Raw genomic sequence first — 26,271 nt, 5'->3', positions numbered from 1 at the left:
CTGATCGAGGCAGCGGTAGAGCAGCAGCTCCCGTGTTCAGTGAGCCAAAAGTGCTATTTATGTCAATGGAGTCTGGTGGTTTTGGCAAGACCATAGATAGGGAACACAGAGTCTTAACGGCTCCCCTGTCAAAATGGGCTGTCTCAAATAAAGGTAAAGCAGTGAAAATACTCTTAATACAGCATACACTTAAACTAACATTGATTCTTTAGGTGGCTAAAACACATTTTGCTGCCACCCCCCATCAACAGCAATGCATTGCATGCGTGCCAACAGACTTCTATTATACATAATACACTTTCTACGGATAAAAACCTCATGCAGCCCAACTTCAAAGAATCTGAACAATCCCTTTAAGCCCTGATTTACAGAACAGAGGGTCAGAGCAGACCCTAAGATTCTGGTTGTTTCAGATTTGCAGAGAACAAAAACTAAATTCTGCTGCAGGAAACAGACCTGAACCAGACAATCTCAGAGGTCTGGACGCTTCATAACAGCACAGCAGATCAGAAATACACCATTCAGTGATTTATGAACCAACTCTAATACACGTTCTTTGGCACACAGGAAGTCAGTGAAAAGATCTTAAAACTGTACTAATGTGGTCCCTCCTGGTCTTGGTGAGATCTAAATCAGCTGCAGCTGTCTTATCCACTTTTTAGAAAGGCCTGTAAAGACAGTTTATCTGAGATAAACAAGTTAATATGTTTCTCTAAATCCTGCTGAGACAAGTCCTTAAATTATTGGTATACTCTAAAGTAACTGTTGAGAGGAGAAGACAAACTGAGTAGATTTCTTTTTCCAGACAAAATCTTCTTATGTTTTTCCTGGCGTTTTCTGGCTTGGATTATAAATTATTTTGGTTTTTATTTTACTTCTATGAAAATGAGTGACACACCATTCCTTGCACGTTCGTCAATAGACGCGCGGATGCCTCCTGCATTGGAGATGCTGGCACTGACATGGTTCCACTGAATACTGTCTGAGAACCTGATGTTGTTGTCAACCTGAATAATGGAAGTGAGAAACATACCAGAAATGTTATGATCCAAAGTTAGGCACGACAAAAAAAATAAAATAAAAAAAATAAAAAAAAATCTCTGCTGTTGTTATCTTTTCCACAATCTTGGCTCCACTGAGTGCACTTTTCTAGTTTAGAACTGGATTCGGTGCCACCACTCAACTTTAACATCGCCAGCAGTGGACAGCAGCCTCTTCACTGTGCATTAGCTCTGAGAAAAGCCAAGATGCTGAGCGGCCTGGGTGCAGGATTTCTGAGGTGAAACAGACTGAGCATAGACTTATTTTCTTCTCTACTGAGTTGGTTAAAGTCTTTTAATATGACAGCAAGTTTTGGTCAGCCGGTCTCATTTGTTTACCTGACTTCTAATTGCGTCTCTGCTCTGCTAACGTTAATCTCTGGTTGATGGTCTAGAAAGTATTCACAATATAATTTGTGTTCACCTCACAAATATAATTATTTAAACATTAAATTAAAACATGCTTGCAACCACTATGCTCAAGAAGACAAATTATACGTTAACTCTAGCTTGACCGCCATGTAGACTATCCAGGTGCTGCACTGCTGTCACGGTTGAATTCCGCCTCCTTCACTCCATCAACATCGCATTATTAACATTTAGATAATCGATTGTTGAAATTTGTGAATCGATTTATGATTGTTCATGTCCTCATCGCAATGCTTCTAAGAATCGATTATTTCCTAAGAATTGATTATTTCCAACTGAGATAAAACTTGCAGGATTTTATTCTGATACTTGTCTGCAACAGTGAGGCCGCTTGAAAAGTTGTTTGTTGTTGTTACTATTGTCTTTACAGTTACTAGGGTTGGGTGTGGCAGAGGATTATCGGCAAATGGCAACACCTGGTTTTCATCAGCAATACTGGCAACACCCAGGAGGTCAACTTGGAGCATTTGGTCTGTGGTTTGGTTTGGTTTGTGTTGCTGCACCATACTAAAACCTTTTCCCCATGGTCCTACTTATACTGCTGACCTCACTGATTACACTGTTGTTGTAAGTTTTCCTCACATGTTTTTCCTCAAGGTGAGCAGCTAAATGTACCGCCTGACACCTTCAGCAGTCAATACAGACAACGGAAACAATCCAACATTTCTGTATAATGAAGAACAAATGTTTGTTTCACTCTGAAGCTACCCTCCCTCCACATTTTATATTGTTAGCATTAGGGTTTGGTACCAAAACCTGGTGCCAATTTGGGACTGGTTCCTATACAATCGGTACCTACCAGAACGGATCACAATGCAGATTTTGGTGCTTCATTCGGTACCAGATCGTGTGCAAACGAGTGTGCAGTTGAAAGAGAGAGACTAGTGTCTGTGATGGCGACATGTGACAGTGAGACTGCAATAAATGAAGCAGAGAGTATTAAGTTAAATGCAGAGATGCAATGTCAGTACAGTTTTGGCTATTAGTCAGTGGATAAAAGATACAACTCCTCAAGGCCATAGCCAAGGCCGTGTCGTGCATGTCACATTATGATTAAAGTGAAGGGAGTGAGCCCTCAAGTTAGTGCACGAAGTTAGCCTTCTTCTGTTCAGGTGGAATAGCTGTTCTCTTTGTTGTGAACACTTCAGCAACTCCTAAACAGGCAATGGAGAAAAGTTTGAATGCTGAGTCTCTCCTGAGTTTAGGAGACCATGATTGATCCCAACTCAAAATACTGTAGTTGCGTTTGGTTTTATTAGTTATGTGAATGTATTGTGTGAATTTGTGAATAGTGAATTTGTGAATGGTGTTTTATATATTATTTTATATCTATTTAAAGGCGCCATATGTAAGAATGTGGCCAAAATGGTTACTGCACTCAAAATCAAAATACTGCCGCGAGTCATGTCCGCCCCCCCTCCCCTACAGATTCGAGGTTGCTGGACAGCGGCACGCTGGAGACTGATTTGTTTGCCCACGGACAGCTGCCGTGGCAGGGCCGTGTTGCCGCGTCTGTGATCTTCGGTTTTCCAGTGGACCGTTCGAGCAAGTCTGGCTTCTCTGCTGCTAATGCTGCTGCCGGGATACAGCTGAGGAGCTGGCTGCTAATGCTATGTACCAGGACACTGCTAATGCTGCTTGCCGTGCTGCTGTAGCTCAGTCGTAACTGTAACTGATGCTGAGACTCTACTGACTGCATGACTGGTAGACGGCGGTGGGTGGCGCAACAGGCCAAAACACAAATTCAAAACTGTAAAAATGTTTTTTAAATGCGAAGACTCTGGCTGTACTATTGTTGTCGGTGAGATCAGTATGTTATATGAACATTATTCCTTAGTCTCTGTGACATATTAGGAGGATTTTATGACTATTTGCTTTAGATTTCTTAAATATAGCTCCTTTACGTAAATTTTAAACTGTTAATATAATAAGAGATGATATTTTGTTGTATTTCAAGTTCAAATTTGCCTTTGCAATAAAAAGCTGTTCCTTAATGTTGTTGGAAAAGGGCAAATTAATTCTCAACGTAACAATACACCTGAACAACAAATAACTTAGTGACACTTTGACCTTCATTCAGGACGTGTGTATTTACTTTACTGGCATAGAAGATCATCTTGTTATTTACCTAAATCTTGCGCAAGCAAATCATGACATAATCAGTTGGTATTTCTCAGGTACCGCCTTGTAAGATGTTCTGACACGTAGGCATTTCAATGGCCTAGTTTAACCCTGAGACTGTGGGGACGCCAGCAAACCAACCCAACCCAACATTCCTGTCTTCAAGAGGCTGTAGCTGGCTGGGTGAAAAGCTAAAGATGTGATGATACTGTCAACATATGGAAGTAAAAGAACTACTCCAGGAATCCAGTCATACCAACCATGTTATGCTAGCTTCTCAGGTAGGTGGTTAAATAACGCTCCAAATTTAGGCTAAATTCTGGTGAAGGAAAAACTGGCATGGCCACTTTAATTGAGGCCCCTTGAACTCTCACCTCAGGATATCTGATAAAGATGAGAGTAGTATATAGGGACCAGCTTTGCGCGTGCACGTGAAATACGCGTGCGTGCGCGTGCACGTGAAGCGCGCGTGCGTGCGTGCACGCGAAACGTGCGTGCGTTGCCCCCCCCCACACACACACGCCCCTCCCCCAATCCCCTCCCCCACAAACGTCATATGAAATCCTGCTCTCATTGGTTAAACATAGCGCCTCCTTCTGGGGGTGGTTCCGAATGAAACCGTAGCTATTGGCTAATCAAAAGCCCCTCCTTGCGGCCGGATGTAGGTGGTGTGCATATATATACAAGGGATTTTCTCAGCAGGACATCCTCAACTTCTCGGACGGCGAAGCTACGGCGGGAGGAACTCTGATTTTTTTTTTTCTTCAACGATCGCCTGTATTCTGCAAGACGTTTCTGCAACCATGTCTTCCTGCACCAGCAACAGTGGCATCGGGTCAAGCGACCGCCCAGGTATGTCTAATGACCCGGCGACGGTTGTGGATGCTCGGGCCCCTTACAAGAAAAGGAGACGTGTAGGAAGTGGTCTCGTTACTCCGGAGAATCGTGAATTTGAGCTAGAGCTGGAGGGGGTTAATGGGTATGTTTACAATGTTAAATATCAGGACTCTGTCGTTACACTCAGTGCGGCCACCGGTCGCAGTGTGGTTCCAGGCGTTGAAACATGGACGGTCAGTTTGATGCATAGAGATTGGAAATTGTTTTGGTCAGAGGTCTGCCCTGACCTAGACCAACCCGGTTTCCCAGAGAGTATTTATGTCTCGCAGTGGGTCAGCAAAACGGGCCCCGAGATGTACCGCGTCGAGACGGATCGTTTTAACAAACGGCGGGAGGACTTTATTTTTCTCAGTGTGTGCAAAGATCGAGAATCTGTGATCGCGAGCAGAGGCCGCGACGCATGGGGACAGCAACCCTACCCTCTTACACTTCAAGAGCGTGACGAGTGGTTTAAAACTGTTTTCTTTATTCAGTGGTGCGACTGGAGATCTCTGCAGAAATTGTTTGACGAAGCTGACAAGGGCATCAGAAGAGACAGGATCCTCTCTTCTTATCAGAGTGTTAGAAAACGTCTTCTTTTCGATGATGCGCAGGCTAATGCGCGGGGTAGTCACCTTCCTTCCCTGTGCCGCCCGAAAATCATCAGACACGACTACTGATAAAGCCTAGGTTAGCATAACTTTTGTATTTTTTGTCATTTTAAATTATGATAAACGGTGTATAAGATTTTAATGTTTTTTTTTTTGTTTTTTTTTTACAGGTAGTGTCCTTATCAACACCTGTGACGACGTGGGTGTTGGGAAAACGATTGCGGTGGTGTGGAACCCTGCACACCTCATATGAAGTCGCATGAGGCGCTGCATGTGAAGAAGAAGGAGAAGAAGAAGGAGGAGAAGGGACATGTCTCGACACTGTCCCTGACAAAAGACGACGTGGACACGATCAAAGACTTTCTATCACGCTGCCAGTATCACGCAGGGTGGGAAAAAACAAAAGCTCTCTGCAGCGGGTGTAAAATCAGCCACCCGAGTCAGCGTCATCACTCTTGCTTGTTTGAATTTGATCAGATCAGATGTATGTATTTTGACCAGATTCTGGACTCTGTATTCAAGCAGTCTCTAGGAAAAGCTCTACATTACCTGTTTGCGCAGATATCACCGGGGGCTTTCTCACAAGACAGGCTTTTAGGAGCGGCCGAGACTCTGAGACACTATCTCAGACCCGGATGTGACGGAATATCTGCCAACGAGGAAATGGAGACGATGGAGGACCACAAGCACGAGACCGCTTTACGCAACGCCTTCACCGTGTGGACCAAGTGCTGCTGCTGCTGCATATCGACAGATTTGTAATATTTACCACAGAAAAAATGATGTTGTTGTTTGGGATCACAATAGCCACGTATCTTTTGTCGTGGAAAAGACGCCATGCCATGAACAGACTGACATCACTTCTGTACGGGGTAATTACCGGTGACTGTGTCCCACGCGACTGTGTTACATTCAACAACCATTTAAACGATATAAGGACAAATGTTATAAATTGGAATGATACCGTGTGTGCGGCAGCACACAGTTCATCAGCGGTTAAAGATGTGGTAACAGCATATTTCACAAACTGTAATGAGTCTGAGGCGTTTGCAACAGGCCACGTTATTTGTCTTTGTGCATTTCTTTGTGATGCGTGTGTTTTGATGATTAAAAATGGTGTGCCATTAGATGTTTGTGATGCAGTTCAGCACCTAGTGCGACACATGATAGACAGAGATGTGACGGTGTGTGTAAAATACCTAAACATGTTGAAAAACCATAAATAAATAAATAAAAGACGGTGTGTCGACCTCATTTTGGCCACTTGTGTTGTTGACTGAATATGGAGCGCACGCTAGACAAGATTTACCACGACCCCGCACACCCAGGGGGTCTTGGAGGTGTACAAAAACTTTGCGACGCTGTTAGAAAATGCACTGGGGAGGCTCCGGGGATGTCTGAAGTAAAGCGTTACTTGCAGGGGCAAGATGTGTATACCCTCCACGCTAGAGCAGCTGTACACTTCCCTAGAAATAGGGTGTTGGTTAGCGGTATTGACAAACAGTTCCAGGCCGATCTGGTGGACATGAGTGAATATTCAGCAGAAAATGACAATGTGCGCTACCTGCTGACATGTATCGATGTATTTTCTAAATATGCATGGGTTAGGTGTCTTAAAAACAAGACCGGTACATCTGTTGCAAAGGCGTTTGAAGACATTTTGAACGAAGGCCGCATACCTGTAAAACTCCAAACCGATCAGGGGACAGAGTTTTATAACAAACAGTTTCAACACCTAATGGAGGTGTATAAAATTAAACATTTCTCTACCTCAAACGAGACTAAGGCTAGCACGGTTGAACGTTTCAACAGAACATTTAAGACCCGCATGTGGAGATATCTAACGTCTGTTAATTCGCGTAGATATGTTGATGTCGTCCAGGACCTCGTCAACGCTTACAACAAGTCTCACCACAGATCGATAAAGATGGCCCCATCCGATGTAAACAAAGACAACGAGAAGCTCGTCTTTAACACGCTGTACAAGGAGAAGAAGAAACCGCCGAGGATCGTATCGTTCAAATATAATGTAGGGGACACTGTGAGAATATCAAAACTCCGAGGGGTGTTTAGAAAAGGTTATGAACAAACATATACAGACGAGTTTTTTACAATAACTAGGCGCATAGCCCGTGACCAGCCTGTGTATAGAATATCAGATTGCTCGGGTGATGAGGTAAAAGGCGCATTTTACGAGCCTGAGCTACAGCCGGTAATCATTGACAAAAACAAGGTGTTTAAAATAGAGAAAATAATATCCAGAAAAACTATAGGCCGGAAAAAGATGGCGCTTGTGAAATGGTTGGGGTGGCCTGAGAAATTTAACTCGTGGGTCTCTGAAAAGGACATCGTTGACGTGTAATATATATATATATATATATATATATATATCACGGGGCGTTATCTGTTTACACAGCCACTTTGGAATTGTCGCACGTCCCAACAACATCAAGAAGATGGAGAACAAGAACGGATTTTATGTCACGTTACCGAGTAATGCATCGCTACACGTGTATCCTAATAACAAGATATGGCGCTACCGAACAAAATTAGCAAAACCGATCGTTCTGAGCGAACCGTACGAGGTGGGGGTTATTGAACTTCAGTACCCTAGGGTGTGGTCAACGTTCCCTGCTTCTGACGCGGACGTGTTAATATACGACAGTAAAACCAACCAGACAGCCACTATAACACTGTTTGCCGGGTTTTACGACTCCATTCCCAGAATACTAAAAGAATTTAATGCTAAATGCATCGGCAACCCGATAACATCGCGCTTAGGTCTTCAATATAACAACATTACAAATCATGTTTATTTTTCGGGAGGAGAAGGATATAAGGTGACGTTCCGCGGGAAACTGGCCGAAATATTGGGTTTTAAGCCCGGTGAGCCGTTTGAGATACCGGTGACCCCTATTTTTAAGAAAATCTACGCCAGTCCTCACCCCGCAGATATTTTTGGGGGAGTTTATAATATATATGTTTACAGCGATATCGTTGATTATCAGCTAGTGGGAGACAGCCACGCGCCGCTCCTCCGATGTATAAATATAACGCCGGAGGTAGGTCGTATGCCCACTCTGACATATGACAAGCCACACTATACATCGCTCTCCAAATCTGTCATTGACGATATCGAGATATCGTTAAAAAACGATCAAAACCAGTATATACCATTCACGTACGGAAAAGTGATTGTTAAACTACACTTTAGACCTGTGAAGCAGTATTTCTAGACCTGAGAAAATGGCCTACACACCATATGTGCGTGACGATGCCCGATATATGACATATTACATGAACCAAGCGGGTGGCGAATTACCCGGATTTATAGGTTCAAGTACACAATACGGTAACGGTTTAGGCGGCATATTTCGAGGCTTGCTTAGAATGGCTGTACCGTTATTTAAAAAAGGATTCAGCATCGCCAAGCCACATTTAAAAAACGCAGCTGTAAACATTGTAGGGGATATGGCGTCCAACATTGCCAGAAGCGCTGTATCGAGACGACAGGAAGGAAACGGGTTGATGGTGATCAGAAAAAGATTGTCCAAAAGACCCCCCTCGTCGAGGGGTCGCAGCTCCGGCAGGTCCAAAAAGCGTAAAACGACCGTCAAAGTGACACGACGCATCAGAAAGAAGTCGGCCGCCAAGAGAAGCGCAACTTCCAAAAGACGCTCGGTGATTCTGCGTAAAGACATATTCTAGTCTGAGAAGAGAAAACAACAGCACCGGCCATGGCTCTCATACACAACCAGTCGGAAGAATGTGTGAAGACGGAGCTGGATCTGTTCACAGTGCCGTACACACAGACATCCATTGAAAAATCTACATTTGTCGAAATACCCCCGGTTTCGGCATTACGGGATGCCGGGCCTCTGGAATTTTTTATATCGGCCTGCGGCGAGGATTACATTGATCTAAACGATACCTACCTGTACATGCGCGCGAGAATCACGAACCCCGATGGTACCGATTTGGCCCAAGCCGCAGATGTGGGTTTTGTTAACTACCCCGGGTGTACGTTATTCTCGCAGGTGGATATCATGTTAGGAGACAGGCTTATAACCCAATCTTCCAACACATACCCGTACCGTGGGATAATCGAGTGTTTAATCAACTACGGAAAGGACACCTTGGATACACAGTTTAGCAGCGGCCTGTTTTGTAAAGACACAGCAGACCACATGAATGTTGCCTCCATAGCCGGAGATAACGAAGGCCTAGCCGAAAGAGGGCGATACACTGTCAACAGCCGCACTGTGGAATTAATAGCACCAATACACTCCGATTTGTTTTTTCAGGAAAAGTTATTGTTAAACGGTATAGACATTTCCCTAAAATTTATTCGATCAAAGGACGAGTTTGCCTTAATGACTGCGCAAAATAATCAATACGCCGTGAAGATCGTATCGGCTAGCTTATTTGTGAAAAAGGTGGCCGTGGCACCTGCCGTTAGATTGGCGCATAGCAGGGCACTGCAGCACACTAACGCTAAATACGCTATTGACAGAGTGGCTCTGAAAACATTTTCCATACCTGCAGGAACAAGAGTGTGCAACCAGGAAAATCTTTACATGGGACAAATCCCCAAATTCGTCATCATAGGCTTTGTTGACCATGAGGCATATTCGGGGAGCTATAACCGGAACCCCTTCTGTTTTCAGCATTACGATACAGAGTTTATTAGCCTGTACGCAGACGGGCAGTCTCACCCTGCAAAGCCCTTTCAGCCACTATTTCAGAGAGGCCAGTATGTGAGAGAGTATTTCCAGCTGGTACAAACTACAGGACGTCATTTAAAAGACAGGTCTCTGGCCATATCACGTAATGATTTCGGGAATGGTTACACGTTATTCTGCTTCAATCTGGAACCGGACGACGGTCGTGCAGGGAACGTATCACTGATTAAAAGTGGTAATGTGAGGTTGGAAGTCCGTTTCAGAGTACCTCTACAGCGCACCGTTAACCTCGTGTGTTATGCTGTTTACGATTCTGTTATCGAAATATCAAACAAGAGACAAGTACTTTTGGATTATTACTAAAAAGAAGAAGAAGCGGTATCAGCCATGAACACTATAGAGCTGACCGGCATCCTCAATAAAAGAATCATTAACGGGACAAATTTTTTAGGAGTCCTGGCATGCGACCAGCTGTCAAACCATAAAGGCACAGCGTTCCCAGCCATGCTGGTTGTGAATACACATCCCTCTAACATGCCCGGTGAACACTGGCTCGCTATTTATATTACGAAACAGAAGCATGGATATTTTTTCGACAGTTTTGGAAACCCTCCCAACAGCGACAAATTTCCATCGGAGATATACAGATACCTCGTTGAAAACTGTGCAGGCGTGTATTATTCCCAGAGGCAGGTTCAGAACAACTACTCTACAACCTGTGGACAGCATTGTGTCTTTTTTCTGTGTCATATACAAAGAGGAATTCCTTTTACAAGAATATTAAACATGTATAGTGCTAATCTGGCACGCAATGATGCTATGGTGTGCAAGTTTGTAAACAAAATACAGCCCTCTGTATGCCGTGGATATAATTTCACATGTGTACAGTGCAGCAACATGCAGTGTGACTGTGAATAATTCTAATAAATAAAAGAGAGAGAAAGCATGATCCGCAGTTCAGACATTCCATTTATTTAACACATTTGTAGAATACATTCATTTGGTCAAGAATTTAATAATAGTAATAATGTAAAAAATAAAAAATACATTCAAGTGGTCAAAAGTTAAAACAAAAATACATTAAATTGGTCAAGAATTTAAAATGAAAAAATACATTCAAGTGGTCAAGAATTTAAAATGAAAATACATTCAAGAATTTAATAATAGTAATAATGAAAAATAAAAAATACATTCAATTGGGCAAGAGTTAAAAACAAAAATACATTAAATTGGTTAAGAATTTAATAATAGTAATAATGAAAAATAAAAATACATTCAAACGGCATTCAAAAGTAAATATTAAAAAAAGATAAAGAAATCAGAACAACTGTAACAAAATTACACACATCCTTTTATTATTAAAAATCCTCCCACTGTGAAGTGTTTAGTCTGTGAGGTAGTGAACGTGTTGAAGCAGGTGTCCTTAGTGGGGTGCTAAAGTACCCCGGTGAGTCTATTACCAACCGTTTTTTCCCCTTGCTTTTATGGGCTGAAAAACTAGGAGCGTCTCCGATTCTTTTATACTCAGCTATATCGCCACGCACCTGTTTGTTAGGGATGGCCATTAAAGGTATGTTTAAATGGGCTAGGGTTTTTAGGAACACGTCCCACCCCAGTGGTCTAGAAATGTCTGAAATGTTGTGTGATGCAGTGACACTTTTCACCAGGTCATACAAATGAGTACCGTGGAGGGGACGACCGTTAACAACAATTTCAGCGTTGTCTGTCCAGGATAAAACATGCTTTGAGCGGGTAATTGCATCTAGGATGTATTCAGCATTTCTCTGACTTCTTTTGGGAATGTGTTTTAACACACCCTCTAAAACCGTGTCCTTTTTATGCCCATCATCATCATCATCGTCAGGTCTGCGGTCCTCGGGTCTAATTTCGGTATCAGGCATTGACAGGGTCAGTACAGTTTTTTCACGCTCACCCTGTCTCACCAATGCCAAATAACGCTGCAGTACTTGAGAGTATTTTTTGGCCTTTTCATATATGTCTGTGTCCGGTAGTTTCAAAATGTCAGACATAGCTTGGTCAAGATCGTTTTGTACTACCTGTCTTATGCTTGCAGTGTTTTGGTCCTGATACTGCTGCTGCTGCTGCTGTTGTTGCTGTTTTAACATGTCAAGCTGATGCTGAGGAACCAAAAACATCTTCTGCGCATGCTCCATATTCTTCTTTCTTAACCTCTGCTTATCAGGCTTGTAATAAATGGTATAGCTGCTCCAAGTAGTGGTAGTAAAAACCCGCCGCTCTGGTTAATCGTCTTTTTCTTCTTTAAATGTTTAACATTTTTGTCCGCAACCAGTCTGATGATACCTCTCTTCTTTTTTAACTGAGCGTACTGTTTTTCTGTCAAAGGGATGTTACCTCTCAACACATTTAAAGCTATTTCACAGAGTGCATCGATAAAGTCTGCGCTAGCGCCACACACAATGACCCTTCTCATACCCGGCGTTGCTTTATATAACAACTCCAACATGGCTAGATTCCTCTGCACGCGTGACGACATTATTTAGCCCTTTGTTTTTTAGGCATATAAACAACGTGCTGATTTGATAACAAAGCGGTTCTGAGCCTCAAGTGGTCTGGAGTGGCAGCTTTATAATCTATGAGGAGATACCCGTATGCAGAACTAGTGGCGTCATTAAACGCCTCTAAAAAATATTTAGTGTTTCCAGGAAACATCTGTTTGCCCAGAAGTGTAACCTGATATTTATCCCTAGGGTTTTTGAACAAGACAAGGTAGTTTGTGTTTAAACTAATGGTTCTGCTAGCCTTGCCTTGTATAAACAAATTTTGAACCAGATATATACAGCTGAGATTTCTATGGTGGACATATTTGGTGAATACATTCTGAACTTCTATATTGTTACTGGCGTCATTCATTAAATCGTCTATGACGAGTAGATTAGTCTTGTCCGGGGGTAATAACTCATCGTCACACAGGGAATCGGGTAACCCTTTAACAAAGTTGATGTCTCTTAATTTAAGGAGTTGGTCGTATAAAGGCTGCCAGCATGAGTATACGTAGACCAAATTATCAATGTTATGTGAAATAACTGTAGATGCATTTTCAATAAGACCCTTGACAAAATACGTCTTTCCACAATTTGAGGGACCACTCACCACCAAACTAAACGGATGCTGCAGTCTTGAGTCAAAAGAGATGTTAGTAGCCATAAGGCAGCGTGCTGTAGTCTGACAGGACTCTGCGCTTGTTATATACCACCTTGACTTTTTTGTGTACTATGTCATTTTTAAGATGAAACTTCTTTTTATCACGTCTGATGGTTTCCGCCTCCGTGATCACATGCATCTGAGTGTTCTGATTGGTCACAAAGGACTGGACCAACCCCTTAAGCGACTCGTGGGTGAGCACTGCTGCATTTTTGGCGTTAAGTGTGACACCCTTGCACTTGACCTGCGTTTTACCAAGTTTTGTGCAGTAGGCGTAACACTTTGGACCCCCAGACACAAACGCTGTGATATAATCTTCCTCTGGGAGCCCGCACACATCACCGTCATTGATCTCGTCGGTTAAGTCACCCAAGTATGAGCCTAGAGGGGGAACCCAATCACCTGGGCTGGACGTGAAAATGACGCTGTCCGTGTCACAGTACAGCACACGCTCCTGTAGCCTGTCCAACAAGTCATACAGCATCAGCCTAGCATAGGTGGTGGTCATAGCCCCTATGAACACATTCACATCATTCACTCTGGACGCCATACCATCTGCGTGACACCACTGGGCAATGGCCACGTCATCGGATATAAACCCAAACTGACGCAGACTGACGTCATAATGGTCGCTGAACATGAGCTGTGTGAATCTCTCCGGTTCTGTAATTAACTCGCAGGAGGGCATGTTACTCCGCATGCTGAATCTGCCCCACAATGAGTTCAGGAGAAGCTTGTTACAATTCCTGACCGCCTTGTTGACACAGATTTTGTCAGCATCGAGTAAAATCCCCTCCTTTTCATGGTAGTCGCGTATGTACTGGGCTTTTTCTGCAGGAGTAGTGACATGCCCGGGGTAGCCTGACGCCTCCTGCTTACACTTCAAAAACGTCTTGACATATTCCTTGAACAATGTGTCTGTCTTGTTTGGGAAATGCCACACTTCATCAATGCAGACAATCTGGTACCCCTTCTCGACAGCTTTCTGAAGTTCAAATGAGACCCACACACCTGACAGCTGTCGCTCGGCGTCAGTATGCGCACAGACACTGGTCTGGTTTAACTCCTCAGCACACCTGCCACACAACGGAAACATGAGCCTTTTGTGACACCTGTAGGGCAGTACGGGGTGGTACAGACCTCTGGGAGGAAGCACGGTACACTTTACAAACCCGAAATAATTTTCTACTGGACCAAAATCTTGGTGGATAATTTGAGGGTGTCCAACTGGGTATTGTTTTTTTGACTGTACAGTAGGATACAGGCTTGTGAAATCGTAGTATCTGATTTTCTCATCTGCGTTATCAGCCTTGTGGTACATTTTGATGGCGTTTGTACGCCCTCCAAAAAGGGCTTGTCGTGGGTCGAGGCGTTCTTTGGGCCTGTAAGTGTTGAGGTGCGCCTGAACAGATGGGTCTGAACGTTTTAGCGCCTCCCACTCACATTCCCACATCACCACCACACGCAGACCATGCACGCTTTTCAACGCTGATATTTTTTCACAGAATGAGTGGTACAGACTGCCATAGGGTTTTTTGGTGACAGGATTCACTTCGGTCTGGACGCAACACTTGACACATCCGTGAAAAAAGCATCCCGCAAACTCGTAGCAGGTGTTTGTGGCCGTGTTATACCCGTCCACAAAAAACTGCCCAAATCGGTGCTCACCGCGGTTCAAAGCGTGTCTAATCTCGGAGCCTTCTACCTTGGCCACGTATTCCAGCCACTGCATAGACACCTCAGAATAGGTTTTATTCTGCCGGGTGTATGCGCCTTCATACGTGAGGGCGAGGGTGTCTTTGGGTAGAAAACGCGTTTTGAAAACGCCCATGCAACTCGACGCCAGTGTCGTAAACGCGAACGGGTCGAGGTCTGTGCACCTGATAAATGTCTCACGATAAATTAGACAGGCCTTGCGAAGCACTTCTACATCATTAACACAGTAGTGGCGAATTTCTGTCTGGAAATCAAAGGTTTTCTCACGGACGGTGTCATACCACATCATGAACCTATGCTTGTCGCTGTCAGACATGGTGTTGTACCCGTAATAAGAGGGGTCGGGGTATTTGCCCACATAGTACTCGTTCGCCTTGGTGTTGAACTTGTGCGGAAAATACCCCTTCTCCATGTCCTCAAAACCCATGGCAGCCGGTGTCCTGGATAAACGCATGGGTAGAAAGCTGAAAGAATCGATCCAGCGTTGCTGGAATGCCTTGTCATACATCAGGATGACCCTACTGCCACGCATGGTTACTGTGGGAGGGATCCCCTGTTGCACAAAATAATCCAGCAGTATGTAATTATCAAACCAAGAGGCGTTGTGTGCAATAAATGTGTACCCCTTATATTTTGGCTGCCGGTACCGTTTAACAAACGTGTCAACGCATTTCAGGGTGTTGAAACAAAATTTGTTTCCCTCTGTGTCCATAGCGCACACAAAGTTTGCTTCGTGCTTGCCCTCGTGATAACGCGTCTCAAAATCAAAAAATATGTATTTTGTGTGTGGGGTTTGTTTTTTCAGCGGCTGGATAAAACACTGGTGTACCGCATCGCTCTCATTTAGGGCCTCACCGCAGTGTGTACACTTTGGTGGTGTGCATTTATGCTGCGTTCTTGCCGCCTTGTAGGTTTTACCGCACTCTTCACAATATTTCACTTTGTCACACGGCGCTGCGTCGTGTTTAGAGTGAGGGTGTTTATGCTGATGATAGCAGTGTCTGGACTTGCAGATTCGTTTACACTCTGTACATTTTACAGTGGCCCCTGTGTGCATGTGACACGGTGTATAACAAACATTGCAGAGGTATTTACAAACGTGCTTAAACGGTTCTGTGTATGAACCGTAACAGTAGTCACACACATAGGTACCGCCAAAGAAACCGGATTTATTTACAATCAGGTAATAATGGTCATTGTGCAGGTACATCCACACAGTGCCGGCGTGTACTGCGTCATGGGTTTTGTAACACTGTAGGTGTTTACGCCCTGAACCATGGTGGAATACTACGATTTTTAGGTTTAAGTGATTTTCAAATTTTGTGATATCAGAGAGCGACACCTTGTGGGTTTCATCAAATCCTACAGCGCTATGCAGTTGTTTAGCATACTGCATTTTATCAGCGGCAGACAAGCTTTCATTAACAAAATGGGCGAGACAAAGAGAGAAACAAAGACTGTTCTGAGACCCATCGTTTTCAGGGTTATACAGGTGCCTTCCCTTCTTAGATAAAATTTCATCATAAGGGACGCTTCCTAGCCTCAGTCTAGAGCCAGCACCACTACTACCACGTGCCACGGTCACAACAAACTCCAGATCATCATCTGTCAGCGACGTGTCATTACTCTGCACAACTTGAGAGATCACCTCCAAAAACTCGTCAGCGTTATATGCGTTGTCAGAGCTTAAAACAGCTTGCACATCGCTGGCTAGAGATGGTCCTCTCAAAACCACATTTAATACACTACCTGCAGGAGAGTCCTCTAAGGCTGCACCAATCACGCCTGACAACCTCTCTCTAACACTGTCAATTGCCTGGGTGATATTATCAAGACTAACGTCTCTGAAATCGACCCTCTGGCGAAATTCGGCAGCGTTGAATCTAGGTATGTCACGGACACACAACTGTGCGCCGCCTGTACTGGTAGACGGCACAGCGGGTGTTCCTTCTACCGGATTTCCTGCACCGTGTTGACAGACCATAGAGTTACTCACAGAACCGACAGCAACATGTTCAGCAGAGACCCCACGATCACACACATTCACACCAGAGACCCCACGATCACACACATTCACACCAGAGACCCCACGATCACACACATTCACACCAGAGACACTCACGGCCCCAGAACCGACAGCAGCATGTTCAGCAGAGACCCCACTATCACGCACACATTCACACCGGAGACACTCACAGTCCCAGAACTGACAGCAGCGGCATGGTGAGGCTATATTATCATCACTGTTATTATCATTGTCACTGTTGTTATTATTATTAACACCGAATTCTACAATAACAGCAGCATTAGATGTAGCGGGAGTAGCAGCAACACCAGAACCTGAACCACATGCGTGTGGTGGTGATGGCGATGATGATGAGGATAAAATTCTGTCTCTTAAAAACAGGGCTGTTCTCTTCTCTCTTCTTTTTAAAATGTATCTGGACCAGCGCATAACACTGCTGTGGCTAGCCAATACATCTGGTCCAGAGGGTGTGTTAAAACGTTCCCTAACTGTACCTGTCAAAGCACGCCGCCCCTCTGTAGTGCACTGGGACGAATCGACATTATCAGTAAAATGTGTGCTTTCGTCATCGGTGTCATAACGACCATCCCGACCTGAGTGCTCATTCGTTTTTAACAGTTTCCTTGGTGGTGCCATTATCTACGGCTACTTACTGTGTGTTCCTGTTTTTCTACACAATGCGTCTACTAGATTATTTATTGATGTTGTGGTTGTGTGCTGTAGTTCAATTAAGGTACCGACGCTCTGTTTAATCAACTGTACCTGTGTATTAAGGGCTCTGTAGCGTCGCTTGTTAGTTTTACTGTTCCTAATCAGGTTTCGCCGCTCGCTTGCCAGGAGGAGGTATCGCGTCTCGGCAATTCTTTTCTGCCGCTGTTCGCGCTTGATTAACCTAGCCTGCTGCCTGCACCTGATTTTGAGCAAAACGTTCTCTCTTGCTAGAGCAGGCTCTGGTATGGGAGAATCAGAGGGTGAGACAGGGTCGGTAATAGGCTGAGGAGGAGTAGGTGGAGGCGGGGTGGACGGCGGGGACGTATGGTTTACGACACTCTCAACACCGGCATCAACAACCACCCCTACTGAAGGAGACAGGGGGAGAGGGACAGGAGGCTGAGGAGGGCTGGAGGGCGGGGGCGTATGGTTTACGACACTCTCAACACCGGCATCAACAACCACACCTACTGGAGGAGGCAGGGGGAGAGGGATAGGCTGAGGAGGGGTAGTTGGAGGCGGGGTGGAGGCTTGGCCTGGATATGCGTCAACAAATACCACGCTCTCATCAACAGCATCAACAACAACACCAACAGCTGATGGGGGAGGCCTGGGAAGAGGGATAGGCTGAGGAGGGGTAGTTGGAGGCGGGTTGGAGGCCTGGCCTGGATATACGTCAACAAATACTATGCTCTCCTCTTCACCATTTTCAACAACAACGTCAGCAAAAACAGCGGGAGGGGGAGGAAATGAAGCGGGTATAGGTGATAATGTCAGTAAATTGGGTAAGTTACTGTGTCTGTAATCACCAGTACTGTCTAACAGGTCATCAAAATCTGGAATATAGTCATCACCTACATCATCACATCACATACTTGTAGAAAACAGATCTTTGCTTACTTCGTGCTGATGCTGTAGGCTGGTGTCCAGTGGTGGGAAGAGCGACTCCTGCTGACTCCACAAAGCCTCTACAGATATTCCCTCGTGAAATAGCCGCCGGTGCGGAGGAGGAGGAGATGGTCCGTGTTCCTCACTGATCGATGCCCTCTCACGCTGCTGGGCGCCCGCTGTTCCGCCGACTTCCTCTCGGCCGTTAGGAAACGAGTTCACAGACTCCCCGACCTCCTCGAATGTGTCGTTGAAGCACTCCTCAACACTCGCTGGAGCCGGTTCTACACCGCCTGATCCTTGTGCGCTCCACGCTCCACCCGCAGATAATCCCTGGGCAACCAGTAACGCAGCTACCGCAGCGTTTGTTTCTTGCGTGGCCGTCAGCTCAGGCGGTTGAGTACTGTTTATTAAAAAAAATAAAATAAAAAAAATTACAACATTAACGTTATCATTATTATTAATATTATTATTATCATTATTAGGCTGCTATTATTATTATTATTATTATTATTATTATATATAACGACGTGTCTTACGTGAGAAATCCTTGTCCTGACGGTGTAACCCTCTGGAAATTTTCAGATGGGTAGTCCTGGTGAATCGCCCAGGCACTGTTATGGAAAAACAAAAAAAACGATATGTTAGCAGTATTCTGTATCCGACACATATTAGCATAATATTCATATAAAGTAGCATTAAAACATTATGTCTTACGTGTTAAACCCGCTAGAGAACTGATGGAGGGGTCTCAGCGGCCTGCGCTGTGCACTGTGGAGAAAGAGGAGGTAAAACAGATGTTTACAATGATGCCGCAAGCATTCCCCCATTAATGATAAATAAAATATATAAAGAAAACAGTCTTACGGTATAAAATCTCTAGCAGCAGAGGCTGGAGGGTCTGTTCTGCGCCTTTTCAACGAAAGTGAGCGTCTTTGTGTTGCAGCTGGAAAGTAATACCATTATTTAGCCTAGTAACACACTCTTTAAAATAATAATAATAAAATACATTCATTAGGTCAAGATTTAAAACGAAAATACATTCATTGGGGGGGGGGTGGGGGTGGGGGTGGGGGTGGCTGAGGGAGGGGATTATTACGCTAGGAGGGGCTTTTGATTAGCCAATAGCTACGGTTTCATTCGGAACCACCCCCAGAAGGAGGCGCTATGTTTAACCAATGAGAGCAGGATTTCATATGACGTTTGTGGGGGAGGGGATTGGGGGAGGGGCGTGTGTGTGTGTGTGTGTGTGTGTGGGGGGGGGGCAACGCACGCACGCGCGGTTCACGTGCACGCACGCGCACTTCACGTGCACGCGCAAAGCTGGTCCCTATATACTACTGATGAGTTCTATGGATACTGACAAGTTTCTCCTTTACAGAGATGCCCTCTTTATGCTAGTCTGAGTTTGGGACAAACAACAATTATGTTTTGTTTTGTTTTGGTTTTTTTTGCATGTGTTATTTCCGCCTCTTGTATTTAAATGTTTCTGCATACTGGGGTCCCTGCAAAAGTCTTGGAAATGTATACATTGGGTATGAATGGAAAGCTGAGACTTGTGGATTTACTGAGCCCAGTTTTATTCATGTGTAATGATGTTAGTCCCCATAGTAGCCATTTCATTGTAGTGACACCACTTTTTGAAATGGACATCACTGTATAAAATGACCTATTATGACCTTGAGGATAATCATGGCCTCATGACACTTTACAGCCATAAACTAGAGAGCTCAGGCATTCAGAGGATGTATGACTTTCATAGGTATTTTGAAAATAAGGGAGACTCTCAGCAGTTTCCCAAACAGAAGTGCTCACCATCCAATTACTCAAAAAATGCAATTGACCCTTAGCTAAACCCCAGTCCTTTGTTGTTAGCTGCTGTTGTTAGCAAGCTGTTGGAGCTAGCATGGAGCTCACACTGTTTCTAACTGCACTCCCTCAAGATATATTATCCTATTTGTGGAAATACAAAAAAGCAATTTCAGAAGGAAGCAGACTGAAGGGTCTACAATGTGTGTTTGAAGGGTATATCCAGGATGTCAAACTCACTCAGCAGCAAAAACATATCAAAAAGATGACAATAAAAACTAAAGCCCATTGTCATATGACAGGTGCACTTCAGACTCTTTAGGAAAAAAATCTGTTACTCGACTGGAGCCATAACCACCTAAAAGATGAGAGTACTTCCAATCCTTCCATGTTCTTTTTTAAAAGAGAAAACACACATTTTATATTATGATACCTACTGGAAATGACCCACAGTATAACCAACAGCAAGTAGGTTTTTATTAGTGATGTTATTTTATAGTAACTTTAAAGCTATAGTGCATAACTTCTAGATGTCCGTAAATGTCCGTTTCACCCAAGCCACTACTAGAGGAGACGACACAATGCTGATTAAGCCGATCGGCTCCTCAAACATCTCACGGTATTTTTCAATATATATAATTTTTAGTTTGCGTGTGGACCGGCGACATTCCCGTGCTGGCGCACAGGAAATGAAGGGCAGGGGGAGGAAGAGCAGAGAGTCTCAAAGCAAGAGGTAGAGCGCAGGTAGAAAGAGAAAGCAACATGGCGAAAAACCCAAAGAAGCGGCCAAGACACGGTTCAGAAGTAGATCTTACCACAAAGAAAAAGCCTGGACGTTCGGCTGAAGGTCTATTAGCAAAGAAGGAAAGTGACCGACAGAGAAGGCAAACAAGGATTTGTATTGGCGTCGCTCTTCCTCGGTGGAGAGCCCTGAAGGAAGAAACTGAGCTGAGGGCAGACACAGATGTTGCCTTGCTGCTGTTGGAAAAGTGAGTGACTTGGTTTATAATTATATTATGAGTAGTATGTGTTGCTGTTACATGTACTGAACCTAGTACTTTATTATTTTCTTGGAAATGGTGCTATGAACTACAGCACTGAGTTGCGCTGCGTCACTCGTGACCAGTTGGAACATTTCACTAGAAAACAATGCAGTCAGAACAAGGTGTTAGAGCAAAAACAGTAAAAAAAAAAAAAAGCAATCTACTTTTAAAGGCACATACTGCATTCAGAATACCACTGTAACTGTAACAGTATACAGTTACTCATATTTTGTATTTCAAATACTTCACTTGGATTCCTTTACTCCCAACCCTGGCTAAACCTCCCGTAGCTAGCTAGCTTGCCCTACATTTTTCAGAGTTTGATTTTGGTTTTGAAACAGAACAGAAAAATATGTCTCCTTCCAACCATCATTATCAAACTTGCCCCAGGGGCATTTAATAATGATACTGGTTTAGCTCAAAATCTACAAAACCAGCCTGAAAATGGAGAAAATCTTAAAGAACTACATAAGAGTCTATGGAGCACAGCCACTTAGTTGACAGACATTTATCAAGCTGGCTGATGCTACGTTATGATTGGCCAGTCTGCATTTGAGGGGCAGGTCTTTGTGAAGGGTCAATTCATACAGAAAACCTTCAATGTCATAACCCTAACCCAAATCACAGCATCGATTTTTGTATGGTGTTCCTCAAGATCTTGGTGTCTTAATGTGGTAGTTTTGAGGGATTGTGGACATTTTTATCATTTCTCCAGTGGTAAAAAATGCTTACATTTAGCACCAAAACTGTTTAATAAATGGTATCACCCCAAAAATTGCTGTAACAACTTAACAGACATAAATGAACATGGGAATGGCCATCGAATACTTTCATCATAATGTCCTAAGCCTCTATACACGCTGAAAAGTTTGAATAGGCGCCAACCAAAACACAGTTTTTATAATAGATTAGTAACTAGAAAAACGTGACACACAGTACTGAGCTGCATCTCAAATTAATATTCAGGTGGTTCTTAGCTGGCAGATGATGTATAAAACTTCTATGTGGTATGTACTGTTGATCTGCTATCTCCCCTTAAAATCCCCTAAATCCTACACACCGCTTTTTTAACATGAATTTTCATTTGCAGTCCCTTTATTTTATGTTGGTATGCGCCATGTTCTCTGCACTGCTACATTTGTCAACATTAAATACTTACCATGGCATCACAGATCAGGTTTCCAAGGTTGCATTCCCGAAATCGACATTCCACACGGCTGCCATTCAGGAAGACCAGAGTGTTTCCCACCACCTGAGTCGAGTGGTTGGCCAGACCCTTTTTCCATTCCTCAACATCAGCAAGAACATCTGGATCTGGACAAGACATTTAGTCATTCATATACGAGACAGATAAAGCTGGTAACGTTATGTATTTCATGTCTGAAAAGAGCTTTAGGAAAGTATTTCTCCCTGCAACATGACGAGTGGGAATAAACACCCAACAGGAGCAATTTAACATCAAAAAGCTGAGAAGGATCAGACTGAGACAAAAACTAATTGAAACACAAGAGAGGCAGATTTAGTTTTGGTGTCTTTACCCTGTGGGATGCTGCTGTCCAGCAGGATGGGGTTTCCTGTGGCATTTACCACATTCCCAGCATTGTCAAAGGTCACCTTCAGATAACCCAGATATTTTCCAAAGGCATAGGCCTGCACAACAGGAACCTGCCGTCCATCGTCTGATTGCACCATGAGTGGATAAGGACCAGCAGGGACTTCAGTAGAGGGAGGGGATCCTGAAAAATAAAGGACAGAAAGAAAGAAAGATACAGTGACTGTGATGAAAACTTTGTTTATTAAAATGTCCAATAATGCTAGGGCTGCAAATAAGTTTGTTCATTATAGATCAACCTATTGATTATTTTTTTTAAATCTACACTGTAAACTAGAAAAGTGTAGGAGGGAAAACATCCTGGAATAATGTGTGAACAAATGTATGTTTTAAGTTTTACTGTGTGCAGGCTTTGATACTTAATATACATTTGCTGATAATACTTTAATAGCTACTTAAGTAACATTTCAAATACAGTTAAAGGATGTGAGTACTTAACCCACGGACATTGACAGCTGTATCCACCTCTGTACCTGTATAGAGGAAAGTGTCACTGTGTCCACCCACGACGATGTCAACTCCGCTGACCTTCTTGGCGATCTCCTTGTCCACATCAATGCCTGAGTGACCCAGAGCGATGATCTTATTGACTCCCTGCTTCTGCAGTTCAACCACCTGTAGCTGCACAGCAGTCACCTCGTCCTCGAACTGCAGGTGTGGTCCTGTAGAAGCAACATGGACAGAGAGGGATGGTCTACATTTGGAAACACTGTCAGTCCTCACAATGTCCTTATTGGAATCGGGGGGTTAGATCACCACATGATTCCCGAGCGTGGCACAGCTGCTGCTCACCGCTCCCTCAGGGGATGGGTCAAATGCGGAGAACAAATTTCACACACTCAGGTGTGTGACAATCAGTGGAACTTCACCCTTTACTTTACCCTTTAAAGACACACCTTCAAGTGGGTAGCCCTGTTGTAACAGAGATGTAAATCCCTGCCGTGCTGGGCTGACATGACAAGTCAAATCAAGTCAAAACCAGCACATGAAGGAGAAAACCCACCAACAAAAAGAATATTACTGCTGGGCTCCATAGTTTGTAAGCCTTGCAAGTGTACATTTAGCTTTTTACCACAGCAGTGCCTGGAGTCACACTTTGTAAATATGTGCACATAATGTAACAAAATCTAGTTTCATAGTCTTGACTCTGTTTTTTTCTGTAACATTACATATCTTTATTTTTATCTTAATTTTCAGCACAAACTATTTTCCTGCACTTTGCAGTTTATTTTTCTAGACTATGCATCCACTACAATAAAGGATTTAACTTGTACACTGTCAGATGTGGCACAAAGCTTACAGGAGATGTATGCTTCTGCAATCTTGTATACAACATGTTTCCTTTTCCTCCTCTCTCCCGTCCTCTTAAGCATATCAAAAATTCCCTTTAACTTTGTTTGACAGTTGGACAGGACACAGAACTACTGGAACTACTACTAACAGGAAACTATGTACTACTGGTATAAGCCATTAAAATAAGAGACAGAGTGTATGTCGTCATCATAGTTACAGTTTAAAGGCCTTCAAATGAGCACAAAACAGAGTTAGAAGCAAACAGAGAAATCACAGGGAAAACTTCCACTTACCAGGTTGAGAAATTACAGGAGTTTCCTTTGTTGTGTATCCAATCACTCCCACCCTCTCGCTGCCAACAGTAAGGATCTTATGAGGTAAATAAGAGCTGCCAAAAGTTGAGGCCAGGGTTTCGTCTGTTTTGATGTTGGCGCTGAGAACCGTAAAATTGATCTGCTCCAAGAACGGTTTCATGAATCCCTCCACTCCATTATCAAACTCGTGATTTCCCAATGCCTGAAAAACAAGAGGTAAATTCAAATCGAGAACTGCAGAAAGACATTCAGAGCTGCTCTCTCTGATATCACATCAGACACAAGTGCAGACATATATGAGTCCTTAATGCCTTCTACTCAAAGAACACATTTCTCAAAACTTTAAACACTATTCAGCTGTTTCCACACACAATTCAATATCCTAAACTCTTTCTGCAAAACCTTTCACAAAAGTAGCCGAATAAATCAGTCATTGCACTGTGTTCCTTCAGCAAACATATGCTTTCAATATAATTAACTATAATTAAATCATCACAACCTAAACTCATATACCACACCTTTTTCCAGGTGCAACCCAACCCATGAGTTGTAAGACAGTTGCATCCATTGTTTGAACTTTCAGAAGGTAAAACAGGTAATTTGCCTTGTTGTTGCTGTGATACATGTAATGTTGCAGTACATGTACACAAAATCTAACTCTCAGTGTAGTTTTTACAACAGTGATGGATGAACAGAGGTCACTACCTGGAGGTAGGAAGAGACTTCTCTCAGCTGAAAGGGGGGGTGCCCTGCTGAATGTAGGGATTACAGTAACAGTAATGCCATCCATCTGACTATTCAAACCTGAATAGCTGAAGACCAGGTAGCCCTCCAGTGAAGTGACAGCATCAGCATTTCCACCAATGATGGCTGCTTGTAGTGATGTGTCCATGGAGTCTATCTGCATACTAACAGTGTGGACACCATGACAGCCAAAAGGCTACTTACAATCCTAAACATAAATGGTCCCAGCACTCAGTTAAATCTTATAATTTCTTCAGGTAACTTTGGTTTTCTTCTGTATAACTTGCAGTACTGTGTATTTGCAGTGCACTTCTCCATGTTGTTTATGTTTTTAAATTGGTGAATGCATTTCTCAATTTGCTCATGTTTTATTTGCAGCATTTATTTATTTATAAGATGTTTTCCTCATTTGCTTTCAGTAGTTTCTGAACAGATACTGACTTATCATGTTATTCGTCTCTTCCACAGAAAACAGTGCAGGATTAATTCTTCTATCAAGGTTTAAAATACTGCAAAGATTTAAGTAACTTAATAACTCTCTCCTTGTGTTTCTTACCATGCAGTCATACCCCAGTTTGTCCATAAAATACGCAGTCTCAGCTCCCTTGTAGTGGTTGAACCAGATAGTCCCCTGGAACTGGTCTCCAGCGTCCAGCAGCAGCACGTTGCTCTCGTTGTTGCGGATCCTCTTGATCATCGTGGCTCTCCGGGCCACCCCGGCAAAACACCCACTGCTGCTGCTGCATTTCCCAGAGTGCTCACTGGTCTCCTCCACTCGAGCATGAACATCATTGGTGTGGAGTACAACCAGGTCCCAAGCTGCTGAAGCGGACACCAAGAAGCCCAGCAGGAGGAGGAGGCAGAGCCAAGGACAAGCATTCTGCTCCGGGCGTACTGTTCTCATCTCTTTGCGGTGACCTGTGCACAAAAATATTGAGGTAGGAAATGGGGACAGGAGTTGTTTTTTCTCAAGTGACCTGCAGGAATCCTTCTCTCTTGCATCTATCTGCTCCTTCTGTAAAATGAATTAAACGAGACCTGCTGTCACTATATACTGGAGAGACTGAGTGACAGAGCATGTTAGGGAGGAGGAGGGCATTGGGCAGGATTTTGGTTATATAATTGTTTGTGTTATGAAACAAGTGTCACATGTTCTACGACCAAAAGCTGCGG

The 26,271-nt window shown here is 43.6% G+C and overlaps 1 protein-coding gene and 1 long non-coding RNA gene across 2 annotated transcripts in view; both read right to left on the bottom strand.

The window, feature by feature from the left end:
• Positions 1 to 26,002, bottom strand: part of LOC117263041 (snake venom 5'-nucleotidase-like) — a 29,986-nt gene extending 3,984 nt beyond the window's left edge. Inside the window, exons 1-6 of the mRNA XM_078176008.1 lie at positions 25,655 to 26,002; positions 24,334 to 24,556; positions 23,221 to 23,409; positions 22,674 to 22,871; positions 22,295 to 22,449; positions 899 to 1,007 (exon numbers count right to left, since the gene is read on the bottom strand). Coding sequence (XP_078032134.1) covers positions 899 to 1,007; positions 22,295 to 22,449; positions 22,674 to 22,871; positions 23,221 to 23,409; positions 24,334 to 24,556; positions 25,655 to 26,002 — 1,222 coding nt within the window. The remainder of the gene's footprint in view (positions 1 to 898; positions 1,008 to 22,294; positions 22,450 to 22,673; positions 22,872 to 23,220; positions 23,410 to 24,333; positions 24,557 to 25,654) is intronic.
• On the bottom strand, positions 18,062 to 19,284 carry LOC144467312 (uncharacterized). Its single transcript, XR_013493578.1, has 4 exons — positions 19,151 to 19,284; positions 19,001 to 19,054; positions 18,823 to 18,897; positions 18,062 to 18,686 (listed from the first exon to the last, which is right to left on the bottom strand). It is a non-coding gene; the product is annotated as an uncharacterized LOC144467312 (long non-coding RNA).
• Positions 26,003 to 26,271: the final 269 nt, after the last annotated feature.

This window comes from Epinephelus lanceolatus, chromosome 16, assembly GCF_041903045.1.
Source record: "Epinephelus lanceolatus isolate andai-2023 chromosome 16, ASM4190304v1, whole genome shotgun sequence".
Lineage (NCBI taxonomy): Eukaryota > Metazoa > Chordata > Actinopteri > Perciformes > Serranidae > Epinephelus > Epinephelus lanceolatus.
The sequence above is the reverse complement of the archived record's forward strand: the minus strand, read 5'-3'. Positions and strand labels throughout refer to the sequence as shown.